Source organism: Andrographis paniculata, unplaced genomic scaffold, assembly GCF_009805555.1.
Source record: "Andrographis paniculata isolate CXL003 unplaced genomic scaffold, ASM980555v1 Contig89END, whole genome shotgun sequence".
NCBI classification, from domain to species: Eukaryota; Viridiplantae; Streptophyta; class Magnoliopsida; order Lamiales; family Acanthaceae; genus Andrographis; species Andrographis paniculata.
The window spans coordinates 433,178-447,580 of record NW_026137627.1 but is presented as its reverse complement, the minus strand read 5'-3'; the positions used below and the strand labels follow the sequence as shown (position 1 = coordinate 447,580).

Below are 14,403 nucleotides of genomic sequence, written 5' to 3'. Positions count from 1 at the left end.
AAATTGGGTGTGAGTTGAATCACGAGTTGCCATTATCTTTGTTTCTCTCGTCGTTCGTAAATTGGATATTTTGTCCGCGTTACCGTAGATATGAGAATTTAGCAGGAGTATAATTAGTAAATAATTTAAAATATATTAGTGAAAATAATTATCGTATAATAAAAATAATTATAAATTAAAAATAAAATAATTGATTAGTATAATTAAAATTAAAAAAATTATAAATTAAATTTTTAAAAATAAGATTAAAATGTATAATTAATTTAAAAAAAGTGACAAAATAAGTGAGATGAACAGAAATAGAAAGATGGACATGAGAAATTGGACTGAGGGAGTAATTTATTTTGCTTCCATGATTATTTTTTTAAATATAATTTTTAATATATTATTATTTTAATATAAATGAATAATTAAATATAAAATATTATATTTTATATTAACAATACTTTTTTTTCCCTAAATTAAAAGATATTGAGTTTGTTCATTCAGTTAAAATTTTCTAATTTTGATTAATATTATAAAAAAAATATAATATATATTTATTGCTAAAATAAATAATATAATATAAAAATTTATATTTATATTATATATGCACTTATTCATACCAAATATAAATAAATATTTTTAATATTTATATTTAAAATATAGGAAAATAAATTGATAGGTATCTTTATATTTTACTTTTCCTTTATATAAATTATTTATAATAGTATATATTTATATTTGTTTATATCATATAAAAAAATTAATATATATTTACATTGTATATTAAAATATAAATTTTAATAATTTTAAATTTATTGATAATTAAATATATATTATTACATCACTATTTTATTCAAAATCAAACATCCATAACACTACAAAAAAATAGTTTATTCGTAACGAAATTCCGTTACTAAAGTTCACGTAGCTAACGTAATTCCATCTCAAATTCCGTCTCTAATATCATTAGTAACAGAAAAAGTGGATTTAACAACGAAAAAATCTTGTTACAAAATTGATATTTTTTTTGTAGTGTAATTACCACTTCCATGTATAAACATTCAAGTATGGGAACTTTATATGTATGGTTACTTTCCATTTTTTACTACTGCATTTTTATAATTTTAAAATAAAGTATTACATTAATCAAATTAAAATTCAATCCAAAATTAATATGAAAAATATAACAATTAACATAATAGTCACTAAGTAAAACTAAACACACTTGTTTACTCACCCAAACAATTTTTCTTCTAACACAATACATTTTTATTTTATTTTATTTTTATATAAAATACAACATTTAATTTAAAATATTATTCTGTTATATTCGAAATACAAGTATTTATACATCACATGAAAAAAATTTTAAAATTAAAACAATGAACAACTACAGATGAATTTGTCATCAAAATAATTTTTTTTTTGACACGAATTTCAATATTTACAATACTCCCCCGTCCCAAAAGAAATATTTTTATTGATAATATATATAAGATTTAAGGAATAATAATATTAAATTCAAATCATGTATAAAATAAAATATGGATAACCAAATTGCGGGTTGAAAAAGTACATTAAGGGTGTGTTTGTTTTGGGGTTTGGATTTTGAATTGAGATTTGAATGGTAAAAATTTTGAATTTGAATAGTTGTATGATGTGATATAAATAGGTGTTGATGTGATGTTTTGAATGTAAAATTGATTTTTAGTATAATATAAAAAATGAAAAATAGGTGTTTGATTTGATGTTTTCGAAGGAAAAAATTAGATGAATAGTTAGATCTAAATTCAATCCTCCAAACAAACACACCCTAAAAAAAAAAACTCTTTTGAGACGAATGAATATTATCTTCCCTTACATACAGAGGCGGAACCAGATCGGGAGGAAAGTGGGGTTTATTTTTCAAAATTTGAAACTATTATAATGTACTTGTTATTCAATAATTCTATCAATGGAATTATCATATTTCGAAAATTATGCAAAATATCAATCTACAGTAACAACTACAAATTACAATATTACTGTTGTATTGTATGAAATTGATAAATAATAATAAAAATTATTAAAAAAATAGCTTTTAAAAATATTATGTCCTGTTCATTTGGTTGAGAACTTTTTGAAAAATTTTCTTTTTATTATTATTATTATTATTATTTATTTTTATAGCATCAAATAATTATTATAATATAAAAATTTTTATTATTCAAAATTTAAATTTAAATTTTAAATTTTAAATTTTCACAAATACTTTATCAATTTTTAGCAATTTTTAATTTGTTTATTACGCCTTTCGTCCCACATAATTTTTCCCTATTTTTTTATTTTGTCAGTCCTACATAATTTGTCCTTTCTTTTTTTGAAAATATAATTATACACTTTAATCACATTTTAAATTTAAATTTTTAGAATTTTTTTTAATTTTAATTAAATTATTTAGTTATCTTAATTTTAATCTATAATTATTTTTACTATACAATAATTATTTTTACTAATATACTTTTTAATTACTTACAAATTATACTTTATTTAAATTCTCATGTTTACAGTAATACATCTATATTAGCTTGGACGGAGGGAGTATTTTTTATACTATATATATATTATAAAATAAAAATTAAAAATTAAAAGGGTGAGGTGGGTGAGGAGGGTCTCCCTTGCCTACATACATCCGTCCCTGTTTACATAGTATTTTTTTTATTACTTTATTGTTAAATTCTTATTATTCTTGTAAAAAAAAACGCATACATTTCTCTTCTAAAGTATCATACTCTCTCCGTCCAAGCTAAAAGTTTATAATTATTTTTGGTGCGGAGATTAAAAAATAATAGTATTTTAATTATAGTGGGTAGGTAAAAGTAATAAAATGATATTTTTGCCCTTATTTTTTTGGTATAAAAGTAACGATGTGATATAAAGTAAAAAGTATTTTTGAAAAAAATGGGATATTTAATGAAATAGCTACTTTATAATTGAACGTCCCAAAATAAAAATATGTTTACTTTCTGACTGAGGGAGAGAGTATATGATATCAAACTCACTAATTTATCTATATATATATATATATAAACCCAAATAGTTATTATTAATTTAATACATTCACCAATAGTTATTATTAATTTATATAGATAGGTTTCCTGAAAATAGTGGTGGTTATTATTAATTAATTAAACCGTACGACTCCTCTCCACCATTCAACTTTATCATTCTTAGGAGCATCGTTCGTCCCTTTTTGCCAAATTATTAATCCATAACTATATATATACACACCATCTTCATCACATTCATTAACCCATCTACAATTAATTAATTAATTAATTATACATTAAAATTAATATTATTTAGTTATATTAATTAAAAATGGCAAGCATGGCCTTCACAGCAGCCACCCTCACCAAGGTTCACCCCACCAAGATCTTTCTCCCCTCTGCCCCCCTCAGAACATCTTTCCAGGTATAATTAAATAATTAATTATATTTTTTTTATAGATCCAACGAAATCGTGTTTCCATTTCCGCGTTTTTAATTAAGATCGTGTTTTCGATTTATAGGGCAACCGGCGGTTGTCTGTCACGGCGACGGTCGACGACGCCGCCAAGAAGGGCGCCGACGCCGCCAAGAAAAGCGCCGACGCCGCCAAGAAGGGCGCCGACGATGTATTATATAATTATAATATATATATTTTTTTGTTTTATTATTTTATTATTATTATAATTATTATTTTGATCGCATGCAGACGGCGGAGAAGGCTAAGGAAGTGGCGGGAAAGGTGGCGGGATCGGCGCAGGAGGCGGCCGGAAAAGTGAAGCAGACGGCGGAGGATGCGTGGGGGTCCGTTAAGGACACCGCCCGGAAGGTGAAGGACTCGGTCGCCGGAAAAGCCGACGCGGCGGCGGAGTCCGCTAAAGAGACAGCCAGTGACGCGGCGGCCAAAGCCGAACGCACAATCAAATCCGACAACTAATTGACCATATATAGAAATAACCGGATTCAGTTAGTCTTTTTTATTTTTATTTTTATTTTTGATAATAATGTTATCATTAAGATTAGTTTTAGCGTTCCATTTTTTATGTGTTTTTGGAGATTGTACTTTTCCAATGTACAACTTTCGATGCTTGTCTGTGTTTCGACTACGGCGTCGATTTTGGTTAGAAATAATTTATTTGTTTATTTAAATATCATTGTAAACATTTACTTTGAAACAAAATATTGTTAATATTATTGTTCATGTTAAAATTTTTATACCTGTTTAAAGCTGATTCCAACCAACTGATTTGTTTGACATATAATTTTAATAGTTCTTTTTTATCTTTTTAGTTTGAATTTAAACATTATTAATAAAAAATAGGCAATATGATAAGAAAAACATAATTTCATATCATAAAATATCTACAAAACACAAATATGTAGATCCGATTCCTCATCGGCAATCCCAACTCCGCCGCCGTTCTCCGCCGCCCCTTTTACGATCACACTCTCCTGCCTGATCTCCTTCAGCATCGCCACCACATCCTTCATCGCCGGCCGATCCTCCGGCGTCCGATTCACGCACAGCATAGCAACCCCTAACGTCTGCAACATCTCCTCAACCTCCCCCGCCGACCCTCCCCGCAGACTCTGGTCCAACACGCCCGTGTCGCGCATCCGCCTCTCCCTCACCCTCCGGTCCAACACGCCCGTGTCCCCCATCCACCTCCCCCTCACCCATTCCACTATATGCACTCCCTCCGGCAAGCTCCCGTCCACCGGCGGCTTCCCCGTCAGCACTTCCAACACCACCACGCCGTAGCTATACACGTCGCTCTTCTCCGTTATCTTCATCGCATATCCATACTCTACATAAATTTTTTTTAAGAAAACCCCCATAAATTACGGTTGATAAATAGTTTCAAAAGTTTCAAAAATTTAACCTGGAGCGATGTATCCGTAGGATCCCGCGACTGTATTAGAAAACGGCACGAAATCGCCGTCCTCAATCGACTTAGCAATGCCAAAATCTGCAATATACGGCTCGAAGTTTCCGTCGATCAAGATGTTATTAGCCTTAACGTCGCGATGAATAATCGTCGGGACGCAATCGTGATGGAGATAGGCCAAGCCTTGCGCCGCGCCAAGAATTATTCGGTACCATACGTCCCATTCCAAATTCGATCCCCGACGCTTCTCGTGAAGTAGGCTTCCAAGGCTTCCGTTAGGCATGTAATCGAACATTAGTAGCCGCGTCGTCTCGTTCGAACAACACCCCAACAACTTAACGATGTTCTTATGACGAATCGATCCGAGTGTCCTAACCTCCGTCGAAAACAAATCCCGACCACCACTTATCGGCCGCGGCCATAGCTTTTTCACGGCGATGACTTCGCCATCGCCGAGTTCGACGCAATAGACAACTCCCGAGCATCCCTTACCGATCGCATTGCCCTCGACGAGACATCGTAGTACTTGTTTGACCGAGAAGTTCACCTTTTGGAACGGCGTAAACTTCCACGACTCCGTGTCGTCGTCGTCTCGACTACTCATGTTATTAATTCTTACGATTGCTATAATCCCGAGCACAGTTAATGCTATCACGATTGCAACGAGGAGCACAATCGCCAATTTCACCCTCCCCGACCACCTAATACCGTCGTCGTCGCGCTGAATTCCTGCACTAATTAGAAAACACGAATCGCGAACCCGAGAACACAAACCCGGGTTCCCGGCGAGTTCCCGCGGCAAGAGCTGTCGGAACAACTTGTTGTCGGGGAGATAGCCGGTGAAATTGTTGTAAGAAACATTCAAGGAGACGAGGTTCGCAAGCACGGCAAGAGACTTTAAGTCCCCGTCAAGATCATTATACGAAAGGTCCAAAATCGACAGTCGATTTAGCGCCGCGATTTGTGCTGGAATCTTCCCCGACAGCGCGTTGCAGCTGAGATTCAAAGCTATTTCGAGGGACTCGATTTCGAAGATCTCTACCGGAATACTTCCGACGAGTCGATTCCGGCTGAGATCGAGCATTTGAAGCTGCAAGCATCGCCCGAGCGTGGCGGGGATTGTTCCCGACAGCGAATTGCTGGCGAGAGAGAGCGAACTGAGTGAATACAACTTCCCGAAACCGTCGGGGATTTCTCCGAAAAACCGGTTCATCGAAAGGTCCAATACTTCGAGCTTGATAAGGTAATACAAAGAGCTGGGGAGTTTTCCGGAAAGCGAGTTTCCGGAAAGGTCCAGCATTTGCAATTCTCGACAGTTTCCGATTTCTTCCGGGACTGTCCCGGCGAGGCGATTGTCGGAAAGATCGAGGAAATTGAGATTCGACAAAAGGCCGATTTGTCGCGGAATCTGGCCGTTGAATATGTTCCCCGATAGCCTAAGCCGGAACAGAGCTCGGCAATCACCGATCTCCGGCGGGATCGGGCCTGACAAATTGTTGTCGATCATCAGAAACTTGGTCAGATTTTTCAGCCGGAAAATGCTCCGGGGTAAGTTTCCGGTGAGGAAGTTCTTGGAGAAATCTATTGCCCGGAGATGGTGGCAGCCGGACAGAGAATCTGGAATGCTTCCCTGAAGTTTATTGTTCCATGCGAAGAAGACTTGCAGGCGGCGGAGGGAGCCGAGCTCCGCCGGGATCTCGCCGGAAAGTTGGTTGCTGTCGACCTCTAATAGGACTAACCTCCGGGCATTGGACAGAACCGCAGGGATGGAACCGGAGACGTTATTGTTGCTAAACATCAGCTCTTCTAGACTGGTGAGATTCCCGAAAGATTCTGGGATTTTTCCCGACAGGAGATTTAACGAAACGTCGACGTTTAAGAGGTTCTTGCAGTTCCCAATCTCGGCGGGAATGGCGCCGACGAGAGCGTTCTGCCATAGCTGCAGCTTCTCGAGCTTCAGGAGATTTCCTAACTCCTTCGGAATCGGACCCGACAGGTTGTTTTCGAACAGATATAATTCTACCAGCTCCGTACAGTTTCCGATCTCCGGCGGGATTTCCCCGGAGAGCATTGAGGTGTAAAGGGACAGAATTTTGAGGTTTTTTAGGTTACCTAAGGAAGGAGGAATTCCGCCGGAAATTTTGGTTTCGGCGAGGCCGAGGACTTGCAGGTTCCGGCAATTGGAGATTTCGCCGGGGATTTTTCCGGCGACGGCGTGGTTCCCGCCGGCGCGGAGGGTTTCGAGAGATGTGAGGTTTCCGATTTCGGGAGGAATGTTTCCGGTGAGTCTGTTGTCAAATAGGGACAGAATTTTCAGGCGGGTGCACCGCCCGAGCTCCGCCGGAATCCGGCCGGTGAGGCGGTTGGAGTTCAGAATAAGTTCCTCGAGGTTTTGGAGCTTTCCGATGCTCTCTGGAACGTTTCCGACGAGACTGTTACCGCTGACGTCGATCCTTCTAAGAGAAACGCAGTCGCCGATTCCGGCGGGGATTTCTCCGGTGAGATTCGCGCCGGAGATGGTGATGCTGCGGAGGGCGGTGAGGGAGGAGAGATTTGGCGGGAAGGGGAAAGCGAGATTAATGGATTGGATATTGATTTCGGTGACGAGATTGTCGGAAGAACAGGAGATGAATCGCCATTGACAGGGGGTGGAATCTCGCCGGTCCCAATTTGAAAACTCCGGCGACGGCGGCGGCGAGGAGGGGGAATGAAAAATCCAGGAGAGTAGAACAGTGACTTCTTCTGTAAGGGGACGACAGAGCGGGAGAATATTGAGGAAGATGATCGGGAATAATATTATATTGGGAATATTTGGAGAACGGCGGCGGCGGCGGTGAGTGGCGGATTCCGATGATACTTCGCTCGGCATTGGTAATGGCGTTTTGCCTCAAATCTTACACCAGAATTGGGTTTCTCGCTCTATATTTTTCTCTCTCCTATATCTATCTTTATTTATTTATTTATTTATTTTTTGGTTTTCTTGAATGTGGTGAAGTTTCTGAGCTAACAGAAAGTGGTTGTTACTGTCGACGCCATTGATGAAGGAGACAGGAGGACCCGAGAAACTCTTGGGGGGCCCCGGATCTTTGATCCGGAACGAATCTACACCGTTCATCTTGAAGGGATCTACGACGTGGATCTACACCGTTCATCTTAATAAATTGGCCCCTTTTGAGTCCATTAAGCCCAATTAATTATTATCTTGGCCCAATTCTCTAGCTAAATAAAACGTAGGGCAAGATGAACGGTGTGGATTAATCTGGTGTAGGGTCCCTGGAGCTCGCAACGGCTACCCTGAACCCAATCCAATTTCTACCAGAAATGCTCTTGGCCTTATAATCGAGAATTCAAGTAATTTAGCGGCGGGGGGAAATTGATACGTGCGATTCAATGGTTTCTGCTGGAATTGGAATTGCAGATAGAATTCAGACCGCAGCGATTCCTCCTACTGTGTTTTTCTCGAACTCTTGCAGTAACGGATCTCAATTTCTTAAGCAGCGGAGCTTATACTCATCTAGCCAGCGCAAGCGCCTCAGGAATCTCAAAGCTCATTCGTCACGACGTATTGTTTATGCTGCACAGTTCGAGTTCTTGAAAGGTATCGATTTCTATCGTTTTTGATGTCTTGAGGGCAATATGCTAATGTTGAGTTATGATTCTGCCCACAAAGTGTTTGTTAATATTCCTGAACCAAAACAGGTAGCTGATTTTAATTTATTATTATTATTTTTAATCTTTGAAGACTAAGGAACTGATTTTTGGTTGATTTTGTCTTTTGGAGGAGTTTTGGGGAAGAATTGAATCCATGATAGTTCAAATTAGATGATGATTGATGTATAATTGTGTGCCTATGTGGGATTTCTTGTTAATTTTTGTTTAAGTTAGGTCATACTGTTAGATTGGAAGCACAATTATTTTGATTAATCCATAAAATGGGATATTAGTTCTTGTCACATTTGATTTTTGTAATGGAAATTGATGATTGGAATTGATCTATTGTGTTTAATTTCATAGAAGTAATTAAATACATAAAGACTATAAGCCATGTTTGGTTTTGAAAAGATTGCACTAAATTCCATATTTTAAAAAATATTGTATAGGATTGATTATAAACAAGTTTGCTTATAAAATAAATGGTATTGTGGGAGTGTTTTGATTCAGTTAAATTTTGCTCCTTGTTATGCTCTTGTGAAGTAGTTATGGCGGTGGTATTTTTGCACTATCCAATCTATGGTAAAAAGTATCATTTCAATGCGTAGACTCTATACCAAATATTACGTCCCATCACTATTTTTCACGGGAAAAAGGTCAAATAAAGATAACCAAAAACATCCTGAAAGATACTATTTTGTTTATGTTGTCGGGTAGTTGTCCAGACGGTATGGAAGGTTGGGAAGGATGGAGTCGACGCGGGAACTAACATGGTGCCTGTAAGTGCAATTAATTTTCATCTCATTAATACCTCAGAATTCTTTCATTTTTTTTGTTTACAACGATCGATTCCCTCTTCTTGATTTACAAGGCTGTTGTTCCGAGGCCAATAGCAAGGGCGGCTGTTGCCGTTGCGGCAGCCATGGCGGGGCTCTTTGTGCTCAAGTCATTCCTGTCTACAGCATTATTTGCTCTGGTATATATATTCATGGATAATCAAGATTGAATTTTTCATGGTTTCTTCTCTGTAAATTATTATTTTTGTACATTTTACAATATGATGAGGGATTTTGATTGTTTACAGGCAGTGATGGGACTGTGTTATTTCACATTCATAGCATTGAATAAGAATGAAGGTCCAAAAGGGAATGGAGGAACCACTTCTGTTGAAGACAGTCTTGAAGAAGCTAGAAGAATCATGGACAAGTACAAATAGAATTCTTTATTTTAATTTAAATGTAATATATATATATATGATATATAAATTTTGTTGCATAATTTACTATTGCATCATCCCTTTTTTGTGGGTGGGTGGTTTATGGGGGGTGGGGGTGTGTCCATAACCATGGAATGTTGAGGTCTGAATCCAAATAGTAAAAAACTGTAGAGAGACTCGAAAAGAAACACAAAATCTAATCTTTATTTGTCACAAACATATGAAAACAATTTTATTTGAAGAATGCAATGCAATAATGATGAAAAGCCTAACAAAAAATTGTATGTAGCCATGAAAAGGATCATTACTTTTGTTCTTCTCCTACAAATGAAGAGACAAATCAAGATTATGTTCTTTGTGCATCTCACCGTCCCCATACCTTTGATCATCATGTCCAGATTCATTGCATCTCACACCCCATTGCCAGTTCTGATCATTGTTGCCATAACCCTCACTCAAGTAATGCCCACTGTACACTAAAACATCTTCAAACACACGCGCGCCGTTGGATCCGACCTGACGGGCAGCGGCGAGATACGCGGAGGGATTGAAAATGCCGATGGGAGAGAACATCAATGGTGGCGGGGGAGGCATTATGGGATAATCAGAAATTCTTTTGGTTTTTCTTGCAGCAGTTCTTTCCTTTCTGTGAGCATTCTGATGACCTCCCAAAGCTTGTGAGCTGTGGAACTTTCTTGAGCAGTATAGGCAAGGGAAGGATTTCGATGATGTATCTTCGGAGGACTTTCTCGGCGACGTTGAATCCTCGCCATCCATTCCCTGGAGGATCGAATGGTAAGAAATATTATAATGGCGTGGGGGGTGGGAAGAGAGTTCAGAAAGTAAGTTTGAAACATGTGAAGGGATGTTTGTGTGGAAAGGATATACCATTTATAGAAAAGAGTGTTGCTGCTGCTGCTGCTGCTTTAGGCACATCTATGGCAGTAGAAGGATGGATGTATGGGCCTGGAAACAGAAGAGATAAGAGAAATATAGAGAGAGAAATAAAGAAAGATAAATAGAGAGAACGAGTGGCTACCAGATTTTCTACTGCTGTAGCAGAACAAGCCCATCCAGGGAGGGGACTGGGGTTCTTCACCTGTAACATAAACAACATATTTCAAGTTTTGGGAATCCCAATGGAAAGAAATGCATATTATATATATATGTATATATATAGAGGCATTTAATTATTTAATTAACTAATCAAGTTGTGTTTTTACCAATTACCGGGGTAGAGGGAGGTCCACATAGATCTTGATCCATCCATCCATGGAATCACAATCTGGGTTGTGGGAATCACAATCACCCCTGTATTACAATTATCATCACCTGCCTATCCTCTGCTTTACAATAAATAGTTATGGGGATTGGGATTGTGGGGGTGAAGGGGATGGATGGATAGACACAGACACTTTCCACCGCCATTACCATATATACTACATAGCATACACCATACATGTTCACACTTTTCATCTACTGATTCTGTGGGCAACGAGAACAGAATGGAACAAATAGTGGTCCATTCGGTATCAATTCAGTTTTCCAACACACACAGATTTTCGCAAAACAGCTAACACATAATACACATTGTGTCACCTCACAAACTTTTCATAGCCAACAGCATGTTTGATAAATGGAAGTGCCCTTTTTCTTCTAATCCGCATCGCATATGCACATAGGAAAGATAATTTCAGTAGAAATAAAGTTGTCTAAGAGTCATCCCTGCTTCAAGAACTATCCAGGAGATGTTCTTTAATCTCCTCACCATGGCAAAAGAAGATTTTACATTAGTTAATTTCATGGTTAATGAGTAAGGTCTCTATAGTCTTCTACCGGACACAGTAGTTACAATAGGATCAGCAAAAATGCATAGCTTGTCATGGTAACTATGGATGAGATGAAGCATCAGGGAATTGACAATCTTTATAGTGTTATATCAACTTGATATGTTTAAAAGCTACGGTGCTATATGGTTACTATATACATCACTGGAAATGCAGAGGTTAGGGCATCTTCGACATGAGGTGAAAAGACAACACCAAAATTGGAAAGATGGAATGCAGAGTAACATGGCTGCACCCATATTTCTGCCCTGCAAACCACTATTACAAATGGAAGTTTGTTGGACTCATTCGAAATCTGACATCTCAACAGCTATTCCTAGTTACATGGGTTCCCACTATAAACTAAACAAATATATATGAAAAACCAAAAAAGTCAACATTGTTCTTGAATCATGCATAGTGACAGCTTAAGAGTACACTTGAGACAACGGCATTAAAAAATAATAAGAACTACTTGGAATAATTGAAAAATGTATTATTAGAGTTCAAAAAACGCTTTAATAGTAATGTTATCCAACTCAGAGCTAGTTGCAAGATCTTACATGCTCTATTTCAGCATATTGTGAAGGCCAAGTGTTAAAGTTCATCTATGATATTTGCATCTATCCTCTTGACAGGAAATATCACAATTGTAAGAATAAGATTCTAAATTCTAAGTCGATCTTTAAAGCGACGCTAATTGATGAATGATCGACATAAATATTTCAATGACCTTGGACTTGTTTTCTGATTCCATAAGGAACACCGACATTCTAATTTATATCCACTAAATTATTTTCATTCATACAAAATTTTAATATGACCGCATTAGTGCATTTGCAATTGAAGAGTACCAAGCTGATACTAAAACAGGATATATTTGTCTTCCAAACAATAAGTTCGGAAAACATGTCAAATTCAAAATATTATGACCTTATATTGAGCAGAAATCCAAATAAATGGACTTTTCAAATAGATTACACGGTAACTTTGACATGCATTATAGTTTATAGACATAAATATACCTATTAAACATCTTTATATAGCAACTGAAACTTTGGGATTCTCTCAGGAGGCAGTGGACAATTAACAATAAGCTTTCCCTTCATTGCTCCTCTATATATTGCCTGCAATCGGATAGTGTAAAGATCATACTTAGTCACATTTTAGGCCCCGTTAACACATACTAAAGACACCAACAATAAGATTAATCAATGCTGCATTACATTAAAATATTGGCAAGAAGAAAGAAATATTTTTTTTTTGAGGAATTAGTTCTATATATTGTACTAGTTTTGCAGATATAACACCTACAATGGTCATCGACACACCAAACATGACTTTATATCAAATACAGAACTCAAATGATCAGGATTGACACTCGCCCATACTTATATTATGTAGATCATCCCTAAGCACAGAAAACAAAGATTTATGGTTGCTTTGGAAGATTTATACATAAGATACAAATTTGCCCAATAATATTTTGATGTTTTCAGTTCTCCAAGATAATGACTGCAACTATTTTGATTTGATGTTGTGTTAAAATTTTAAAAAATATAAGTCATGATAATCATGAATTTGAAATCACAGATATTGTTCAAATTAGAACAATATTATACTATCCAAAAAATGAATACCTCCACAACATCAATGAAGTCTTGCTTGCTCTGAAACGTACCGACCCACTTAGTGTGGTCTGCACTTCTGCAATAGTGAAGAATTAGGAATTGAATGACTAACCTAACCGAAATGTTAATACCTAAATAATCTCTACGGTGATGTCAAAGCCACATTAAGCTCGTGTTTCACAGACAATAAAAGGTATCTTACTAATAAACTTCTCAATTGCATAAACACAATCTTAGAACAGATTAATCCTGGACAGAAATTCCAACAAAATCGAAAGTCTGCAATGAACCAATGAAGAAAAATTGAATTACGAAGAGGAATTACCCGGAATCCATCTTCATGTGGTGAGCATTGAAGAAGAAAACAATGGAGGGGATGAAAGCTATATCAAAATACTTGACATAAACCTGAATCTCCTCCGAATCCACATCCACTAACCCTACCGTAGCGAATCTGGAAACGTCTCTCGCCGATTTGTAGAGGACGTCGTCTAACTGGAGGCAGATGGCATCGGAGGAGCGGCCGAAGCGGAGGACGAGGACCTTGTCGAGGGTGTCTCTGATGAGGGAATCGACCGCTCTCTTCTCCCTCAGCGTTGGCAGCAAATACTCCATTACTACTCGCAAGACAACTGTCCTCTTCTCTGCAATTTATAGCGTACATATATATATGAAAAATAAAAGAAGAAAATAAATAAATTGCTCAATCGGTTTCGAACCGCCGGTTATCCGGTTCAACCAGAACCGTCATCGAACCGGAACCGATTTTATCAGGGTTCAGAACCGTAAACATTCGGTTTAGCAGGTGGAGTCGAGACGAGATGGTGGTTGAAGAAGAAGGAAAAGAAAGAAAAGAAAAAATTGGGGAATGAATTGATTTTTTTAGAATTTATAAATTTTTACTCCCACCTTCCCACATATCATGTCCACGTCGTTTTATGTCATTTTTTTTATAAAGAAATACTTTAAACTTTTTTTTTAATTTTAATTAAATTAATTAGTTATCTTAATCTTAATTTATAATTATTTTCACTATTAGGGAGTATTAAATAATTATACTATTTAATTTAAATTATATTATTATTTAATATACTAATATTTTTTATAATTAATTTGTAATTTAAATTCATTATTTTTAACAAATTATAACCATAGGTTTGAACCAAATAGTTATTTAAA

General features: G+C 36.5%; 5 protein-coding genes across 7 annotated transcripts; 2 read left to right on the top strand and 3 right to left on the bottom strand.

Annotated features, from left to right (window-relative positions):
- The first annotated feature begins 3,354 nt into the window (after positions 1–3,354).
- LOC127242844 (uncharacterized protein At4g13230) lies at positions 3,355–4,126 on the top strand. Its single transcript, XM_051262555.1, has 3 exons — positions 3,355–3,438; positions 3,536–3,640; positions 3,721–4,126. The coding sequence occupies exons 1-3, from the start codon at positions 3,355–3,357 to the stop codon at positions 3,946–3,948; spliced, it is 417 nt and encodes a 138-aa protein (XP_051118512.1). The 3' UTR covers positions 3,949–4,126.
- A 184-nt stretch (positions 4,127–4,310) lies between these two features.
- Positions 4,311–7,865, bottom strand: LOC127243125 (LRR receptor-like serine/threonine-protein kinase RGI2). The gene is made up of 2 exons (XM_051263000.1): positions 4,895–7,865; positions 4,311–4,819 (listed from the first exon to the last, which is right to left on the bottom strand). Exons 1-2 carry the CDS (start codon positions 7,767–7,769, stop codon positions 4,374–4,376), a joined length of 3,321 nt encoding a protein of 1,106 aa, XP_051118957.1. The 5' UTR covers positions 7,770–7,865; the 3' UTR covers positions 4,311–4,373.
- Positions 7,866–8,200: 335 nt separating this feature from the next.
- LOC127242955 (uncharacterized) lies at positions 8,201–9,844 on the top strand. Its single transcript, XM_051262736.1, has 4 exons — positions 8,201–8,498; positions 9,269–9,330; positions 9,423–9,527; positions 9,636–9,844. The coding sequence occupies exons 1-4, from the start codon at positions 8,291–8,293 to the stop codon at positions 9,765–9,767; spliced, it is 507 nt and encodes a 168-aa protein (XP_051118693.1). The 5' UTR covers positions 8,201–8,290; the 3' UTR covers positions 9,768–9,844.
- A 107-nt stretch (positions 9,845–9,951) lies between these two features.
- On the bottom strand, positions 9,952–13,889 carry LOC127242956 (uncharacterized). Of its 3 annotated transcripts, none has more exons than XM_051262738.1 (7): positions 13,550–13,889; positions 13,234–13,300; positions 12,619–12,720; positions 10,991–11,078; positions 10,807–10,866; positions 10,656–10,733; positions 9,952–10,547 (listed from the first exon to the last, which is right to left on the bottom strand). In XM_051262738.1, exons 1-3 carry the CDS (start codon positions 13,837–13,839, stop codon positions 12,622–12,624), a joined length of 456 nt encoding a protein of 151 aa, XP_051118695.1. In that variant the 5' UTR covers positions 13,840–13,889; the 3' UTR covers positions 9,952–10,547; positions 10,656–10,733; positions 10,807–10,866; positions 10,991–11,078; positions 12,619–12,621. The 3 variants fall into 3 exon arrangements, with proteins under 3 accessions (XP_051118695.1, XP_051118697.1, XP_051118694.1); XM_051262740.1 differs by having other exon boundaries at positions 10,998–11,078; XM_051262737.1 differs by having other exon boundaries at positions 10,991–12,720; positions 13,550–13,887.
- On the bottom strand, positions 10,089–11,195 carry LOC127242843 (protein LATE FLOWERING-like). Its single transcript, XM_051262554.1, has 3 exons — positions 11,100–11,195; positions 10,807–10,866; positions 10,089–10,547 (listed from the first exon to the last, which is right to left on the bottom strand). The coding sequence occupies exons 1-3, from the start codon at positions 11,193–11,195 to the stop codon at positions 10,089–10,091; spliced, it is 615 nt and encodes a 204-aa protein (XP_051118511.1).
- Positions 13,890–14,403: the final 514 nt, after the last annotated feature.

Coding starts and splice junctions, on each gene's coding strand:
- LOC127242844 (XM_051262555.1), top strand. CDS start 3,355: ATGGCCTTCACAGCAGCCACCCTCACCAAGGTTCACCCCACCAAGATC. Junction 3,439..3,535: donor CCCTCAGAACATCTTTCCAG/GTATAATTAAAT, acceptor TTCGATTTATAG/GGCAACCGGCGGTTGTCTGT. Junction 3,641..3,720: donor CCAAGAAGGGCGCCGACGAT/GTATTATATAAT, acceptor GATCGCATGCAG/ACGGCGGAGAAGGCTAAGGA.
- LOC127243125 (XM_051263000.1), bottom strand. CDS start 7,769: ATGCCGAGCGAAGTATCATCGGAATCCGCCACTCACCGCCGCCGCCGC. Junction 4,820..4,894: donor CTACGGATACATCGCTCCAG/GTTAAATTTTTG, acceptor AAATTTATGTAG/AGTATGGATATGCGATGAAG.
- LOC127242955 (XM_051262736.1), top strand. CDS start 8,291: ATGGTTTCTGCTGGAATTGGAATTGCAGATAGAATTCAGACCGCAGCG. Junction 8,499..9,268: donor ACAGTTCGAGTTCTTGAAAG/GTATCGATTTCT, acceptor GTTGTCGGGTAG/TTGTCCAGACGGTATGGAAG. Junction 9,528..9,635: donor CTACAGCATTATTTGCTCTG/GTATATATATTC, acceptor GATTGTTTACAG/GCAGTGATGGGACTGTGTTA.
- LOC127242843 (XM_051262554.1), bottom strand. CDS start 11,195: ATGGCGGTGGAAAGTGTCTGTGTCTATCCATCCATCCCCTTCACCCCC. Junction 10,867..11,099: donor GTAAAGCAGAGGATAGGCAG/GTGATGATAATT, acceptor TTTATGTTACAG/GTGAAGAACCCCAGTCCCCT. Junction 10,548..10,806: donor CTACAGCAGTAGAAAATCTG/GTAGCCACTCGT, acceptor TCGATCCTCCAG/GGAATGGATGGCGAGGATTC.
- LOC127242956 (XM_051262738.1), bottom strand. CDS start 13,839: ATGGAGTATTTGCTGCCAACGCTGAGGGAGAAGAGAGCGGTCGATTCC. Junction 13,301..13,549: donor CACATGAAGATGGATTCCGG/GTAATTCCTCTT, acceptor TCACTATTGCAG/AAGTGCAGACCACACTAAGT. Junction 12,721..13,233: donor ACTTCATTGATGTTGTGGAG/GTATTCATTTTT, acceptor ATCCGATTGCAG/GCAATATATAGAGGAGCAAT.